We start from the raw sequence: 17,259 nt of genomic DNA on the forward strand, positions 1-17,259 counted from the left end.
GTCCCCCAATGAGGCAAGAGAAAAAGCTCCTCCCCCCGCAGGGTACATCTGCATGGTCCCCCAATGAGGCAAGAGAAAAAGCTCCTCCCCCCGCAGGGTACATCTGCATGGTCCCCCATTGAGGCAAGAGAAAGAACTCCTCCCCCCGCAGGGTACATCTGCATGGTCCCCCAATGAGGCAAGAGAAAAAGCTCCTCCCCCCGCAGGGTACATCCGCATGGTCCCCCAATGAGGCAAGAGAAAGAACTCCTCCCCCTGCAGGGTACATCTGCATGGTCCCCCAATGAGGCAAGAGAAAAAGCTCCTCCCCCCGCAGGGTACATCCGCATGGTCCCCCAATGAGGCAATAGAGAAAGCGCCTCCTCAGCAGGGTACACATGCATGGTCCCCAATGAGGCAATAGAGAAAAAGCTCCTCAGCAGGGTACACCCGAATGCTTGAACTAAGCTAATTATTTTGTGAGTCAGCAGTAACAGAATAATCACAACACTGGCCCAACAGGCACAAAGAAGGGAGAGTGATGGGTCCTCCAATGAAGGTTCTGAGAGATTTTATGGCGAGTACCCAAAAATCTTCTTTTCTCTATCACTTCATTGGGGAACACAGGAATCCATGGAATGTCTAAAAGCAGTCCCAAGGGTGAGAAAAATACAACCAGAAAATGTAACATCAACAGATTAGCTGTGTAACCTGCTGAAGAGGAGCCAACGTCTTTTGGCTAATGTGAACTGGCTTCCTGTGTCCCCCCCCCCATGAAGCAATGACAGTCTGTTCAGTGAAGACAGCCTTTCCCTATTAAGATGACTGTTGATGCTTTTAAAAAATCTATAGGTGACGGGCTAGGGACTGATATCCTGATAAAGTTCTCCTGAAAAGTTACAGTTCTCCACGGAACTGAGCACCAACTGTCGTATTTTATCTCAGTAATGACAACATTTGTATTCACTTAAGACCATTCTTAGGCTAGGTTCACATTGCGTTAGGGCAATCCGTTTAGTGCATACGCTAGCACAGAGGTCCCCAACCACCGGTCCGCGGACCGGGACCGGGCCGTTGGGGTTTTTCAGCCGGTCCGCGGCGCCGCTGACAGAGGAAGAGGCTGCGGCACCGAAGACCAGCTGTCCGGGGGAAGGAGCGGGACGCCGGGAGCAGGTAAGTATTACATATTCACCTGTCCTGGTTCCACACGCCGGGCGCTGTCTCCATCTTCCCGGCGTCTCTCCTCACTGACTGTGCAGGCAGAGGGCGCGATGACGCATATAGTGTGCGCGCCGCCCTCTGCCTGATCAGTGCAGGGAGACGCCGGGAAGATGGCGCCGAGGAGCTGCAAGCAAGACAGGTGAGTATGTGTTTTATTATTTTTATTGCAGCAGCAGCAGCTATGGGGCAATAATGAACGGTGCAGAGCACTGTATGGCACAGCTATGGGGCAATAATGGTGCAGAGCACTATATGGCACAGCTATGGGGCAATAATGGTGCAGAGCACTATATGGCACAGCTATGGGGCAATAATGGTGCAGAGCACTATATGGCACAGCTATGGGGCAATAATGGTGCAGAGCACTATATGGCACAGCTATGGGGCAATAATGGTGCAGAGCACTGTATGGCACAGCTATGGGGCAATAATGGTGCAGAGCACTATATGGCACAGCTATGGGGCAATAATGGTGCAGAGCACTATATGGCACAGCTATGGGGCAATAACGGTGCAGAGCACTATATGGCACAGCTATGGGGCAATAATGGTGCAGAGCACTGTATGGCACAGCTATGGGGCAATAATGGTGCAGAGCACTGTATGGCACAGCTATGGGGCAATAATGGTGCAGAGCACTATATGGCACAGCTATGGGGCAATAATGGTGCAGAGCACTGTATGGCACAGCTATGGGGCAATAATGGTGCAGAGCACCAGGGAAACAAGCATGGTGCTCCCACTCATTCTGAACCTATGGTAAGTTGAATCACATTCTCATTATAAATGTCATAATTATATGATAAGTATGCACTAAGCTCCATCCCTCCATAACCCCACCCCCATATGACTAAAGCCCCGCCCCTGCCCCACCCCTGCCCCACCCCCACCGGGCCATGGAAAACTGGTCTTGCTTAAAGCCGGTCCCTGGTGCAAAAAAGGTTGGGGACCTCTGCGCTAGCAGATTGCGCCAACGAAATGTCCCAAAAGGGATCGCGTTTGGCGATCCCGCTAGCGCAGATGCCCGATCTGCGCTAGGGAGGAACGGACCTCGGACGCTGCAAGCAGCGCTCGAGGTCCGTCCGAAAATAACGGGACATCGCTAGCGCATGCCAAAAATGGCATGCGTCAGCGACCCGTTAGCACATTGCGGGCAATGGGTGCGCGCTAACGTACCCGTTACATAGCGTTAATTGCGACAATTGCGCCATGTAACGGAGTCCGCTAGCGGACACCCATTAACGCAATGTGAACCTAGCCTTACCCATGAATTGAGAATGAAACATCAGTCCAGGAGGAGAAAGAAGAAGATTTCTTTAATAAGATATATTACAAAGTTTTTTATTCTCATGTGTACTATTGATTTATGGAATAAAAGTTAAAGTGAACCTGTCAGCAGAAGTAACCTATAGGCATTGTCAGATGCAAAATGATACCTGTGGTGAAGAAATCCATCTTGTGGTTCTTGTGGAATCCATGTTGGAAGTATCCAGTTAATGATATGCCGGTGCTCTGGGGCGGGACTATAGGCAGAGTCTTATCCTCCTGCTCTGAGCCAGGAAAACCAAGGCAAGACTTGCCCACAGGCCGTCCCAAAGCACAAACATGTACCTCATCATAGAGAGGACTTTTTATACTTTGGGGCTGTCTGTGGGCTGGTCTTTCTTTTGTTTCTGTGGCTTAGAGATAGAAGATAATAATCTGAATACAGTCCCGCCCTGAAGGACGGGCATATCATTAAATGAAATCTTCCAACACCGATTACACAAGAACCACAAGATACATATTGGCCAAAATTATAAAAGGCATAACTGCTTTGTCTGAATTTAGGCTATAAGATATTAATGAAAAACACGGACATCCATGCCGCCCTCTGTGGTAACACTGAGGCGATAAAACAATTGTGTAACCGCAGATGGGATGATGTGCAACACACTGACAACCCTGGAGTGAGAGAACACTCACCATTTAAGCTTCTTATGCACCTTATGTCTAAGCTCCTCAACCATGAATCATCCCGCAAGTCCAAATTATCAGGAATACATTGTAAGGGCAGTCTTGCGAAAACCAAATCAATCTGTGTGGATGGGGGAAAAAAAATAAATAAAAGTAACTTTATATTGGTTTAAAAGCAATTTACGGTACTCAATGATGGCTGCTCAGTTGAACAAATGACACAGAGCTCCAATGATAATCAGTCCCTGGAATACAAAGCTGTCGGGTTTCCATTGACTACATGCAGAGCTGAGGTCTGCACATAATGTCATTCTCATTTACCTTCTGTACCAGCGGAGAACTATGGATCGAGTCATGAGGAGACATACATACATGGTAAAAAGATGGACTCACCAAGTAACTCTAGCTCTGTCTAAAGCGGTTGTTTCGTCTTAAACTCCAAGTCCCCAGTCACTTTGACTGCAGACTTGGGAATCATCACACTGCACGCATGTGAAAGTATGCAATGTGCCTACTACAGGCCACATTCTGACTACATGGGCACAGCCTCGCTCAATGCAAAACAGTCTAGTCAGGATGTGGCCAGGAGTATGCATATATTACATACTTGTGGCCATATCACGGTCATTCCCGATGCTGGTATCAGAGAATCTATTCAGTGCGTGATGTGAGGAGCCACAAGTCTGCAGACCCCATGAAGTGACTGCAAACTTGTAGATTAAGACCAGACAACCCCTTCAAGTATTTCATGTTGATGCAATGCCAAATCCGTGCCAGTGTGGGCATTTACACAATCTTACCTCAATATTAAGGAACTCAAACTTTATGACAGGAACAAAAGCATCCTCGACAGCCTAACAAGACAAACAAAAGTAAGGCAAAACGGAAAGACTCCTCCTGTACAGTATATTAACCCCTTCACCCCTGACATGTACTTAATGATAGTGGTAAAGTATCTTTAATATGACTAGCGTTAAATTGTGGGAAGGAAAAAAAATATTTTTTTTTTGCAATTTTCAAACTAAATTTTTATGACCTTAAATCAGTCATGCCACACAAAATAGTTAAATAATATTTCCCACATGTTTATATACGTATCTATCATTTCTTTTTCACTTTGTCCCACTATGAGGCTATGTGCACACTTTGCGGGGTCCTCTGCGGGTTCTCCCGCAGCGGATTTGATAAATCTGCAGGGCAAAACCGCTGCGGTTATCCCTGCAGATTTATCGCGGTTTCCGCTGCGGGTTTACTCCTACTATTGATGCTGCATATGCAGCAATATGCAGCATCAATAGTAATGTTAAAAATAATAAAACATGGCTATATACTCACCCTCTGACGTCCCGATCTCCTCGGCGCTGCACGCGGCGGTCCGGTTCCAAAGATGCTGTGCGAGAAGGACCTTCGTGACGTCACGGTCATGTGACCGCGACGTCATCTCAGGCCCTGCTCGCACAGCAACCCTGCAACCGGACGGCCGGGTGCAGCGCTGAGAGGTGAGTATATCATTATTTTTTATTTCAATTCTTTTTTTTTTTTTTTTTTTTTTTAACACAAATATGGTTCCCAGGGCCTGGAGGAGAGTCTCCTCTCCTCCACCCCGGGTACCATCTGCACATTATCCTCTTACTTCTGGCATCGTGGGCACAGCCCCATGCGGGAAGTAAGCGGATCAATGCATTCCTATGTGTGCAGAATCGCAGCGATTCTGCACAAAAGAAGTGACATGCTGCGGAATGTAAACTGCTGCGTTTCTGCACGTTTTTTCCCGCAGCATGTGCACAGCGGATTGCGGTTTCCATAGGGTTTACATGTAACTGTAAACGCAATGGAAACTGCTGCGAACCCGCAGCTGCAGAAACGCTGTGGTTCCGCGGTAAAAACCGCTATGTGTGCACATAGCCTGATCGCATATAAAGCATAGGAATGCAGGAGCTGTAAGCGCTGCACTGAGCATGATCCATCAACTTTGCTAACTCTGGTGACCAGTATGTTATCATGACAAGATCAGGTCACCATGCAAGCAATCGACCTTCCTCCCCCTGCCTGCTCACTAAATGCTGTGATCGGTATCGGGCACGACTCCTGGCACTGAACGCCGGGTTTCCGCAGTTAGAATCAGCCGACACCCAGCGGTGATTGCCAGAGCACACCCTCCTGTGACCAGGCGATCACCATGACGTATATACAGTATACTACACTGGTCGGGAAGTCCCTCCCGGCCATGACTTGTGAATATAATATAATATAATATAATATAATATAATATAATATAATATATATATATATATATACACACACACACTGCAAGTGTTGGGAAGGGGTTTAAGAGTGCAGCGATGGAAGACTAAAGCACATTTGGGGAGCAAGACCACTGTCCGGAACAACTTACTCGAACGTTTCTTATTACATCCTGAAGTTTCAACTTATCAACAAATGACTGAAAGAAATCTGACCGCTCAACATGTCTGGGAGCAACGCAAAGGGCATCGATATCAGCACCTGAAACAGAAGGAAGAACATCATCAGTTTTCTATGACAACTCCAAACCAGAGAATAACCAGCGATTGAGAAGAAACGGTGACAAACCTTTAGTGTGGACGCCAAGTCGATAGGAACCAAAGGTGAAAACTTTGCCGCCCGTTACACATATTGTAGTAGGTGGAAGAGACTGCAACAGAAACACATTCAGTGATGCAGATTCTCACCACAAATGGTGCAGAGGAAGAGGAGGTACATAAAAAGCGACTTGGCTCACTGGCATTTTCTTGGCATTCAATATTAGTGATCTTAACACAGATCTTCTCCAAGAAAAATTGAAACCTCTAGCTCTAGTGCTATACACCTAGTGTTTCCATCCAGGATTCCTTGGCTCCTTCTGAATGTGAAGAGGCAGGTGAGGTACTAGTGGTCACTTCTGGCAGCAGCATATATCCTCAGAGAAGCAAAGGATTTGGCACACAGAAGAACATGCCATTCTGTACCCCAGTCCCAGACACATGCTGGAGGTGAAAATATGGACACTCCATACATCGTCATAGTTATAGCCACCAGTTCTTATTACCGTCACGGAATAGGTGATCACAATATGATCAGTGGTGGTCAGCTGGCATCACCAGGGAGCTCCATGTTACCCATGTGAATGGAGCATAGTTCACATACTTGCCACACCTTTTTCACTGAACATGTGTGCGGTTGTCAACTCATTCACATGACAACTCCCATAAAAGTGAATGTAGCATAGTTCACACATGTGAGCCCCCATATCATGATCAATGAAGTCCCAATGGTCAGACCCCACTATCAGGTTTGTTTTCAATTGAGAATCAGTCTCCTTAGATTAGCCTGCCTGTATCGCACTTACCTTACTTTCCCCAATGTCAGCAATCCATTCTTTGACTAAATTGTTTAGTTTCCCCAAAACAAACATCCTAGAAATAAAGGAGATCAAATTATAAAAGCAAAAATGACAGCGTAGAAGGGTAATTCTCCAAAATAGTTTGTAAGAGGTAGTGGCGTTGAATGGCATCATATGATGGCTAGTAAATCTAACCACTGGACTAAGGGGCTGTACCGATGCTGTGGGGCTCAGATAGAAGAGCACACACACACGTGTCAGTGGCCCTTACTATACAAGCTGATGCACACAGCTATATCACAGCTCCATGCAACCTCTGGAGTATAAAAAGCCACACTATTGCACCACAGAAGTCTACGGAGCCCTAATATAAATTTATATATACCTACACGCATTTTTAGATCCATGAGATATACAGAACCATCAGGCAGCATATAGTAACGTCTAACTAAGGGCTCATGCAGGCGACGGATTATATCAGTGCCATCTGTGGTTTAAAGTGATAGCACTCATACCCTTGTGCATGTGTGATTTTTTTCCCCTGGACCGAGTGCTCCAAGGAAAAAAAAAAAAAAAAATTATATATATATATATATATATATATATATATATATATATATATATATATATATATATATTTAAATCTGAGAAATGTTGGATTTTAATTCAGATGTTGGATCAAAATAGTCAATGCAAATTCTAGGGGTCCATGAAAAACATTAGACCGCATTCTCATGACATCTGAGCGCACTCAGACTTTTATGGATGGACAAAATGGAGAAACTTTTTCTTTTCTTTCCATATCCATGAAAAACTGACGCCATTCTGATCGGTATAAATTGGACTGTTTTTCTTGGATGGAGAGAATGGTTGTGTGCACCTACTCTAACAGTGATAAGGAGCTGCCAAGAGGCTTGGTAACCTCTTTGAACTTTTTAATATGTGCTCAAAAATGAAGCTGGTTTATTGCGTACCAATATGCAGCAGGCATAAAACCGATTTCAAAATGTCAGGAGCTGTCACAAGTCATTGACGCCTGTACTGCGGCCTCCAGTTATACATAGAACAGGAGATCGATGTGAAGAGTCAGAGGTTCTGGATCCACCACTGTGACCTGATGATCTGACGTACCACCTCCATGGTGCAGTCCTGCAGCACAGATGTCTACTCACTAGTCTCCTGATCACAGTGAATGTATTGCTGGATTCTTCATAGCAGATACAAATAAAATACACTTTCGGTGGACTGTCCCTCTAAATCCTGTATGCAGACATTTACATATGGCCCAACAGCACGGACTTTGTATGGACATAATCTGGCCGCTGTCATGAAAAAGTTACAAACATCATGGTATAAATCATCTTGCAGCAATTCCAACTCTTCCCAGGGAACATAATCTAAAGTCTTGGAGGCCGCACCAGCCACCTTCAGACACACCAGAACTGAAGCAGCTCAGGGTCATTGGCGAGTGAGTATGATTCTGCGTTACTTTAGAAAACAGTTTGCAGCTATAAAGCCAATTCAGCATTAGTCCCTTCATTCTCAGGACTGGTGAGATCTCAGACTCCAATTTTAACCATAAAGGGATGCCATATACAAGATGACCAACCTGTGACGAAGCTCGTTGTCATCTTCAAAAACTCCAAAAGGTCTCATGGCTTCAGTCAGCTTTTGGGTGTAGAGGTAATCGATGTCTCTGGGACCAGTCCAACTAATTGGGGAGGTAATGCCGAAGTGTTTTTGAGGCAGGACCTCCACGTGGCCATTTCTGACAAAAGCAAGAGTAGAAATATCAAGAGAGTGTAGAGCAGTCAGGTGTAATGTCTAGAATCATTCACACACCACAAAGCGAACGCTGAGGCAGCCATGAGCTCTTGGGCCCCGTGTAGCTGCACAGTTTGCACCAGTGATACAGCCACCCCTGGTGATCACAAACTACTGATAAACCATCGCTTTATGAACTGGGAAATGCAGCACAATTCGGATTCTGTGAGATGAAACCGGCGACATTCTACTACGGAGGAATGACAGCACACTAGCACTGCAGTATGAAGCTTCCAGTAAAATGGGAAAAGCAGCAGCTTCAAAGCTCATTCACATCAACTGGAGCATGAGGGGCTCCATGAACAGCTCAGGGGGGATTTTTTCTTTCTTTTTGGAGCAATGCCTAAGTACGGGGGCACACAAGTAGTGCTGCAGTAATAGAAGCTTTAAAATAGATCCTGCCACGGAAGCGAGTGGACAGTGTATATATAGCTCCTGGGGCCAATGCACTGCAGCCATATACACCGCCAGCACACACTGCCCTATATGGATTAGGCTCAGCCACATTACTGCGGTCATTTCAGTGTTAGGAAATCAAGTCAGACGGATCCCACCTGTGGAGGCTGATGGACCCCGATGCCTTAGGCTACTTTCACACTAGCGTCGGGCCGACGTTCCCGACGCTAGCGTTGTCTCCGCCGCACAACGGGGGCAGTGGATGCATTTTTCCAGCGCATCCGCTGCCCCATTGTGAGGTGCGGGGAGGTGGGGGCGGAGTTCCGGCCGCGCATGCACGGTCGGAAAAGACGTTTACGACGGAGCAAAAAACGTTGCAAGCAGCGTTTTTTGCTTACGACGGTCCGCCACTACACGACGCATCCGTCGCACGACGGGTGCGACGTGTGGCAATCCGTCACAATGCTTCGCTTAATGTTTTCAATGGTGAAAAAACGCATCCTGCAAACACTTTTGCAGGATGCGTTTTTTCGGCAAATCGACGCATTGTGATGGAATGCAGTTAACGCTAGTGTGAAAGTAGCCTTATACTGGGGATAGGGTCTGGTCACAGTTTGTTGACAGTGACTGATTGGGATGAGCAGCGCTAAAGGCTGCTGTATTCCTACTGCCAAGTGTGACAGCCAGAGCCTTCAGCTGTAAGGCCAGGTTCATACTTGCGTTTGAGTAGACTGAATAGGGCTGTGCATTTACTCCCTTAAGCTCCGCATACTTCTGCATGCGTCCTGCATACCCATCTTTAACATTTGGTACGCAGGGACATGCATTGTATGCAGATGCGTCCGCATGCCTCGTTTTGACGTGCCCGCCGACCGCAATATCCTTACAAAGGAGGGCTTCTATAGAAAACCACATATCCGATACCACTAGACCCCACCCTATAAAATCATCCATTAAAAAGTGGTCTGGTTCTTTAGGGAACAGGATACTGGATTTGGCACATACCCTTAGGCTATGTGCACACGTTGCGGATTGGCTGTTGCGGATCTGCAGCAGTTTTCCATGCGTTGTACAGTACCATGTAAACGTATGGAACACAAAATCTGCAGTGCACATGGTGCAGAAAAAACGCGCGGAGACGCAGTGGTGTTTTTTTCGCAGCATGTCAATTCTTTGTGCGGATTCCGCACACCTGCTCCATAATAGGAATCCGCAGGTGTGAAACCGCAGGTGGAATCCGCACAAAAGAAGCTGTAAATCTGCGGGTATTGTGCAGTGCAGCTTACCTGCGGATTTTGCAAAAACAGTGTGGAAAAGTCTGCACACCAATCCGCAACATGTGCACATAGCCTTACAGAAGCAGCATGCAGGATTTGAATTGACCAAACCTTATGCACACAATATAAAGAGAAATTCTAGTATATGACATAGGTACCATTTTTTTTTTTAAAGGGGTTGTCCACTACTCGGACAACAATTTCAATCAGCACAGCAGAGAGTTGCGACTGGTCGCTTACTTCCTCTAGATGTCTGAGTGAGGGGAGAGTGAAGACAGCGCTGGCTGGCGGTAGGGATTGGATGACATTACAGTGTCACTCAATCCCTGGGAAAGACTGTGCCGACACTGCTGGCCCGGCGACACCAGAGGGGAGAAGAAGTTCTATTTTACTGGGGGCAAACTACATGCTGATGGAACCGGGCAGTCAGTAGTGGCGCTGCTCCTGGTTTAGTGGTCAGACTGCAGAGCAGAGATCATCACTGCGCCCAGTGATTGACTGCAGTGGTCACGTGCAGTTACTGCTGCAGTCTGTCCACCTAATGGGGGTGGAGCTTCTATTATTTTTACCATGGGCAAAACAGGGAGTAATAAAAACTTACTTTGGTCTCCCCCCCCTCACTGACCCGTAGAGAGAGGGGCCACAAATGAAACTTTCCCATAGAGGAAACCTGTGAAAATGGCCGTCTCCCGGACAGGAGGCCAAACACCGCTCCCCACCGTCCTAAGCTCCGTCCGCAGCCACATCACAACACCGGAGACCTGTGTCTGCTGGAAGACTACAACTCCCAGCGTGCTCTTAGGAGCTTGCAAATGTTAAAGCATGCTGGGAGTTGTGCTGCCCCTCCAGAGGCCGCCCGCCCGACAGGAGGTTGGTGACTATCGCGACCAGCAGCCATGACGTCACACTGTACAGCCATAAGCACCGGCTTCTCATAACTTACGTGTACATCTCTCTCATGGCTCCCGAATCAGGTGGAAATCAATAAGAAGTGGCAGCCGAGTCGTTATCCAACTCCCCCCGGAAATAAAATTCTAAATGTCCAGGCTACCGTCCAATACACCGGCAGCACGCCCGCCGATCTTTATTTATAACTACACAAAGCGCTCAACATGGCGGCCAGCGCCCGCACTCTGCCCGGCTGCTCCCAGAACCTCCCGGCATGCACAGCGCGCAGTGATAGAGATGTACGCACTGAGCAAGCAGCGCTCTCCCTTATGGCGACCTCTAGCGGCACCAGGAAGCTACTCCACCCGTGCTAATAGTGCCTAGTGGGGCACGGGAAGCTGCTGCTACAGAGACAGGGGACATGTCTGCCGGGGCCCAGAGACATAGGGCAAAGTACAGACTGTCATTGGTGCAGCTGGCCGTCCTTCCCTACAGGGCGCCAAGAGCCGAGGGGGCACTGCCAAAGTATCAAGCAGCTTCTCTCACAGACAGAAATATTGGGCTGTAAATGGCACGGGGGTCTACCTGTGTCTGCCCGCCGCTGAGTGCAGCTGGGCGTTTATCACTTCTGCCAGGAGGCCGCATTACAGTTATTCGACCCAAATGTATGTGACAATAATGAAGGGAGCGTATCCCCTGGCACATATCGGGTCTGCGCAGGGTGCACACGTATGGCGCGGGCTCAGGAGCTGAGCCGCCTCATACCCGGGACGTGTGCAGCCAGCAGCTGCCTCTTGGGCAAAATTCACACCAGCGAATAGAAAAATCATCAGATTTGTCAATAGAGATGAGCGAATTTGTTCGGAAAACTATCGCCAAACATAAATTTGGCACAAATATGGCACATTCAGATTCGTGATTGTAAATCCGAGCTAAATTTCATAAAATCGGTAACATCCGATAAAAGTGCGGGAAAATATTTGCGTTGCCACCAAAATATTTCCTGCACTTTAGCAATGATAAGTGTTTTCTGAGAGTTTGGCACGTGGCTGATGACAGGAGAGGGTTTGCTGAGCTCAGAGGTGCGGGGTTCTTGGAAGCACAGCAGTCAATCATGGCGCAGGAAACACAATGTCCTGACACACTGGCTTGTGTCATTGGCTGTTGAAATCACATGCCCCTCGCCATATAAAGAGCGGACATCTTGTTTTAGCGCCATTTGGACACTGATACAGCGCAGAGAGGCTGCTCCTGATGCTGCCACTGTTACTAGCAAGATTTCAGCTATTTAGTTAGTTGTATATCAGTCAGATAGTGTAGCTAGATAGTGTCCAGTGTGGCTGTAAAATTTATAGAGGCCTGATACATAGGCCACAAAAAGTTCTTCTTTTATTAATGTCGTACAGTAAGGGACCTACCTTTAAAAAGAGTTTGTAGCATCTACTGTGTTATAAAGGCCTGAAATACCGTGTAAAAAAATCTGTTATTAATGTCATACAGTAAGGGACCAGAATTTAAAAAGTTTGTAGCATCTACTGTGTTATAGAGGCCTGGTCCATAGGCCACAGAAAATTCTTCTGTTATTAACGTCATACAGTAAGGGACCTACCTTTAAAAAGAGTTTGTAGCATCTACTGTGTTATAGAGGCCTGATCCATAGGCCCCCCCAAAAAAATCTTCTGTTATTAACATCATACAGTAAGGGACCTACCTTTAAAAAGAGTTTATAACATCTAGTGTGTTATAGAGGCCTGATACATAGGCCATAAACACAGTCTTCTGTTATTAATGTCATACAGTAAGGGACCTGACTTGAAAAATAGTTTTTAGCATTTAGTTTGTTATAGAAGCCTGATCCTTTATCCAAAGAAAATAATCTTTTTTCTGTGACTTAAGGTACCTTCACACGAAACGACTTTGTAACGATATCGCTAGCGATCCGTGACGTTGCAGCGTCCTGGATAGCGATATCGTTTAGTTTGACACGCAGCAGCGATCAGGATCCTGCTGTGATATCGCTGGTCGTTGAACAAAGTTCAGAACTTTATTTGGTCGTCCGATCGCCGTGTATCGTTGTGTTTGACAGCAAAAGCAACGATACCAGCGATATTTTACACTGGTAACCAGGGTAAACATCGGGTTACTAAGCGCAGGGCCGCGCTTAGTAACCTGATGTTTACCCTGGTTACCAGTGTAAAATGTAAAAAAAACAAACCGTACATACTTACATTCGCATCCCCCGCCGTCTGCTTCCCACGCTGACTGAGCGCCGCAAAGTGAAAGTGAAAGCACAGCACAGCGGTGAAGTCACCGCTGTGCCCTGCTACTGCCGGCGCTCAGTCATACCTCCCAACCGTCCCGATTTCAGCGGGACAGTCCCGCTTTGGCACCGGGGTCCCGCTGTCCCGCTTCGGGCATTTAAAATCCCGAATTTGCGGCCGCCGGTGAAGCCCCGCCCACTTCCGGGACGTAGAGACGATTAGGACTAGTCCCGCACTCCGGGCGGGGTCAGTGACGTAAGCGGCCGGCATGATCACACTCTGCAGCCTTTGTTTAGTAAATCTGGGCCAGGAGATCGGGGAAGGAGGGACCAGCTGCGTGCGCGGCGCCGACTCCAGCCTGGTGTCTCCCCCACCACGCACCGCAACGCGCATGCGCGGGAATCTGTGGTACCCGATGCTGAGGCGCAGAGTCTGGTCCTTGTGTCACTCGGAGGCGGCAGCGGCGTGTGAGGGGGAGGGAGGCGGTCATCATTACCGGCACACACCGGCATGCATTGTGTATGGCGGATAAGGGGCGGCAGGGAGAAGCCTGCAAACCAGATAGTGCAGTGTGTCCATGCACCTCTCCATCCACAGGTAGCACTGTAACACCTCTAACAGTGCCAGCCAGCACCCTCCTAGTGCCAACCTGGCTGTGGGTGTGTGTGTGTGATGGCTGGGTGTGTGTGTGACGGCTGGGTGTGTGTGTGATGGCTGGGTGTGTGTGTGTGATGGCTGCGTGTGTGTGATGGCTGGGTGTGTGTGTGTGATGGCTGCGTGGGTGTGTGTGATGGCTGCGTGTGTGTGTGTGTGATGGCTGCGTGTGTGTGTGTGATGACTGCGTGTGTGTGTGTGATGACTGCGTGTGTGTGTGATGGGTGTGTGTGTGAAGGCTGCGTATGTGATGCATTTGTGTCAAAGCTGCATGTGTTTGTGAGCTGCGTTTGTGATGCTGCGTGTGTATGTGTGATACTGTGTGTGTGATGCTGCATGTGTGTGAGCTGCGTGCGTGTGTGAGCTGTGTGTGTGCTGCGTGTGTGTGGGCCGTGTGTGTGGGCCGTGTGTGTGAGCTGTGTGCGTGTGCATGTGTGTGAGCGTGTGTGTGTGAGCTGCGTGCCTGTATGTCATTATACAGTATGGAGAACTGTGGCCATTATACAGTATGGAGCATCATGTGCGGTCATTATACAGTATGCAGCATCATGTGCGGTCATTATACAGTATGGAGCATCATGTGTGGTCATTATACAGTATGAAGCATCATGTGCACCCAGCATACAGTATGGAGCATCATGTGTGGTCATCATACAGTATGGAGCATCATGTGCGGTCATTATACAGTATGGAGCGTCATGTGCGGCCATTATACGGTATGGAGCATCATGTGGGGCCATTATACGGTATGCATGCCGTCATTATACAGTATGGAGCGTCATGTGTGTTCATTATACAGTATGGAGCGTCATGTGTGGCAATTATACAGTATGGGGCATCATGTGCGGTCATTATACAGTATGGAGCGTCATGTGTGGCAATTATACAGTATGGGGCATCATGTGCGGTCATTATACAGTATGGAGCATCATGTGCGGTCATTATACAGTATGGAGCATCATGTGCGGCCATTATACAGTATGGAGCATCATGTGCAGTCATTATACAATATGGAGCATCATGTGCAGCCAGTATACAGTATGCAGCATCATGTGCGGTCAATATACAATACGGAGCATCATGTGCGGTCATTATACAGTATGGAGCATCATGTGCGGTCATTATACAGTATGGGGCATCATGTGCGGCCATTATACAGTATGGAGCATCATGTGCGGTCATTATACAGTATGGAGCATCATGTGCGGTCATTATACAGTATGGAGCATCATGTGCGGCCATTATACAGTATGGAGCATCATGTGCGGTCATTATACAGTATGGAGCGTCATGTGTGGCCATTATACAGTATGGGGCATCATGTGCAGTCATTATACAATATGGAGCATCATGTGCAGCCAGTATACAGTATGCAGCATCATGTGCGGTCAATATACAATACGGAGCATCATGTGCGGTCATTATACAGTATGGAGCATCATGTGTGGCCATTATACAGTATGGAGCGTCATGTGTGGCCATTATACAGTATGGAGCATCATGTGCGGTCATTATACGGTCTGGAGCATCATGTGCAGTCATTATACAGTATGGAGCATCATGTGCGGCCATTATACGGTATGGGGCATCATGTGCGGTCATTATACAGTATGGAGCATCATGTGCGGTCATTATACAGTATGGAGCATCATGTGCGGTCATTATACAGTATGGAGCATCATGTGCGGTCATTATACAGTATGGAGCGTCATGTGCGGCCATTATACAGTATGGAGCGTCATGTGTGGCCATTATACAGTATGGAGCGTCATGTGCGGTCATTATACAGTATGGAGCACTGTGTGGCCATATTTTTTTGTTTATAACTATTGTATATGAAACAGTGTGATCAGCAGTGCTAAATGGGTGTAGTTGGGACGTGGATATGGGTGTGACTAATTATGAATGGGTGTGGTCAGAGGCGTGGCCTAAAATTTGCCGCGGCGCGCTTCGCGCGCCGCTAACTTTGTCCCTCTTTCCCATCTTCAAAAGTTGGGAGGTATGGCTCAGTCAGTCAGTGCAGGAAGTGGACGCCGGGGGACGCGCAGGTGAGTATGTACTGTTTTTTTTTTTTACATTTTACGCTGGTAACCAGGGTAAACATCGGGTTACTAAGCGCGGCCCTGCGCTTAGCAACCTGATGTTTACCCTGGTTACCCGGGGACCTCGGCATCGTTGGTCGCTGGAGAGCTGTCTGTGTGACAGCTCTCCAGCGACGCTGCAGCGATCGGCATCGTTGTCGCTATCGCTGCAGCGTCGCTTTGTGTGAAGGTACCTTAACACGATACAGCACACCATATTTCAACTTTGAATTTACTGTCGCTGAGATTCAGCTGTTTACAGAGGTGGTGCAGAGTTTAAAATATAATTTTTGGTTGTTAATACGGTGCTCCTACCACACTATCTGAGCAACATGATTGGGAAAAAGCGAGGCCGTGGTGGAAGGGGAATTACTTGGTGTTCAAGGTGTACGTGGGGTAGGTGGTAATGTTGGTGAAAGCACTAGTGAAGCAACGTCACGTCCTATGCAAAGACAACTGACAACTTATGTTACTGGACAGGCTGCACCACTACTTTTCTTTGGCAGATGCACAGCTGTACGCCTTGTCGATGATGCCCAGAAAGAGCATGTACTCGAGTGGATGGCAAGTGCAGCTTCAAGTGGCCTCTCCTCTTCTTCGACCTCAACATCACACCCAGTACATTCCACAGATGTGGCACCCAAATTCCCCTTGCTTCCCCCCTCATCCCAACTATCCAAATGTTCAACTGACTGCACAGAACCACAGATGGGTGATTCTGAAGAGCTGTTCACACATTCTGTGCCCATGTTCATCAGAAGTGTACTCAAAAGCTTTGAGGAAATCTGCACCGATGCCCAAACTTTTTTTAAGCTTGGATCCGGGGCAGAAAGAAGTACGGTCCGAACAGCATCCTGACCCTCATCATCAGACCTTGACCCCTGGGGAGGAGGTGATCGTGATGAGACTCAGATATCTAAGGCTGCGTGTCCACGTTCAGGATGGCCGGCGGTATCGCCGCAGCGGCGAAGCCACTCGGCGCTAAGCCCCGCCCCCTTTCTGGGACGCGATGATGCCGGATGTGTACTGTACACATCCGGGATCATCGCACCCCTCGCCATAGGGTCCTGTGATATTACTTGCGGCGACGCAGCGTCGCCGCAGGTAGCACGGACATGCTGCGATCTGAAAAGACGCGCAGCATGTCCGGAGTCGCAGGCCCGCCGCATGCGGGTTTCCACGCATAGTGGACACGGGATTTCAAAAAATCCCCTCCACTATGCTGGAACATCTGGACGGTGCGTGTTTGACGCTGCAGCGTCAAACACGCAGCGTCTACTGACCGTGGACACATACCCTAAGGCTCATGCGGACTGTACTGTTCTGTCAGGGCAAGAAGAGAAGGAGAGTGACTCCAATGG

At 48.0% G+C, this 17,259-nt stretch overlaps 1 protein-coding gene across 1 annotated transcript in view; it reads right to left on the bottom strand.

The window, feature by feature from the left end:
• PAPOLG (poly(A) polymerase gamma) overlaps nucleotides 1-11,236 on the bottom strand; it is a 63,848-nt gene extending 52,612 nt beyond the window's left edge. Inside the window, exons 1-7 of the mRNA XM_077282753.1 lie at nucleotides 10,958-11,236; nucleotides 8,127-8,285; nucleotides 6,524-6,590; nucleotides 5,749-5,830; nucleotides 5,552-5,661; nucleotides 3,957-4,010; nucleotides 3,166-3,277 (exon numbers count right to left, since the gene is read on the bottom strand). Of these exons, the coding sequence (XP_077138868.1) occupies nucleotides 3,166-3,277; nucleotides 3,957-4,010; nucleotides 5,552-5,661; nucleotides 5,749-5,830; nucleotides 6,524-6,590; nucleotides 8,127-8,285; nucleotides 10,958-10,974 (601 nt within the window). The 5' untranslated portion in view covers nucleotides 10,975-11,236. The remainder of the gene's footprint in view (nucleotides 1-3,165; nucleotides 3,278-3,956; nucleotides 4,011-5,551; nucleotides 5,662-5,748; nucleotides 5,831-6,523; nucleotides 6,591-8,126; nucleotides 8,286-10,957) is intronic.
• Between the last annotated feature and the right edge of the window lie 6,023 nt (nucleotides 11,237-17,259).

Source organism: Ranitomeya variabilis, chromosome 2, assembly GCF_051348905.1.
Source record: "Ranitomeya variabilis isolate aRanVar5 chromosome 2, aRanVar5.hap1, whole genome shotgun sequence".
Lineage (NCBI taxonomy): Eukaryota > Metazoa > Chordata > Amphibia > Anura > Dendrobatidae > Ranitomeya > Ranitomeya variabilis.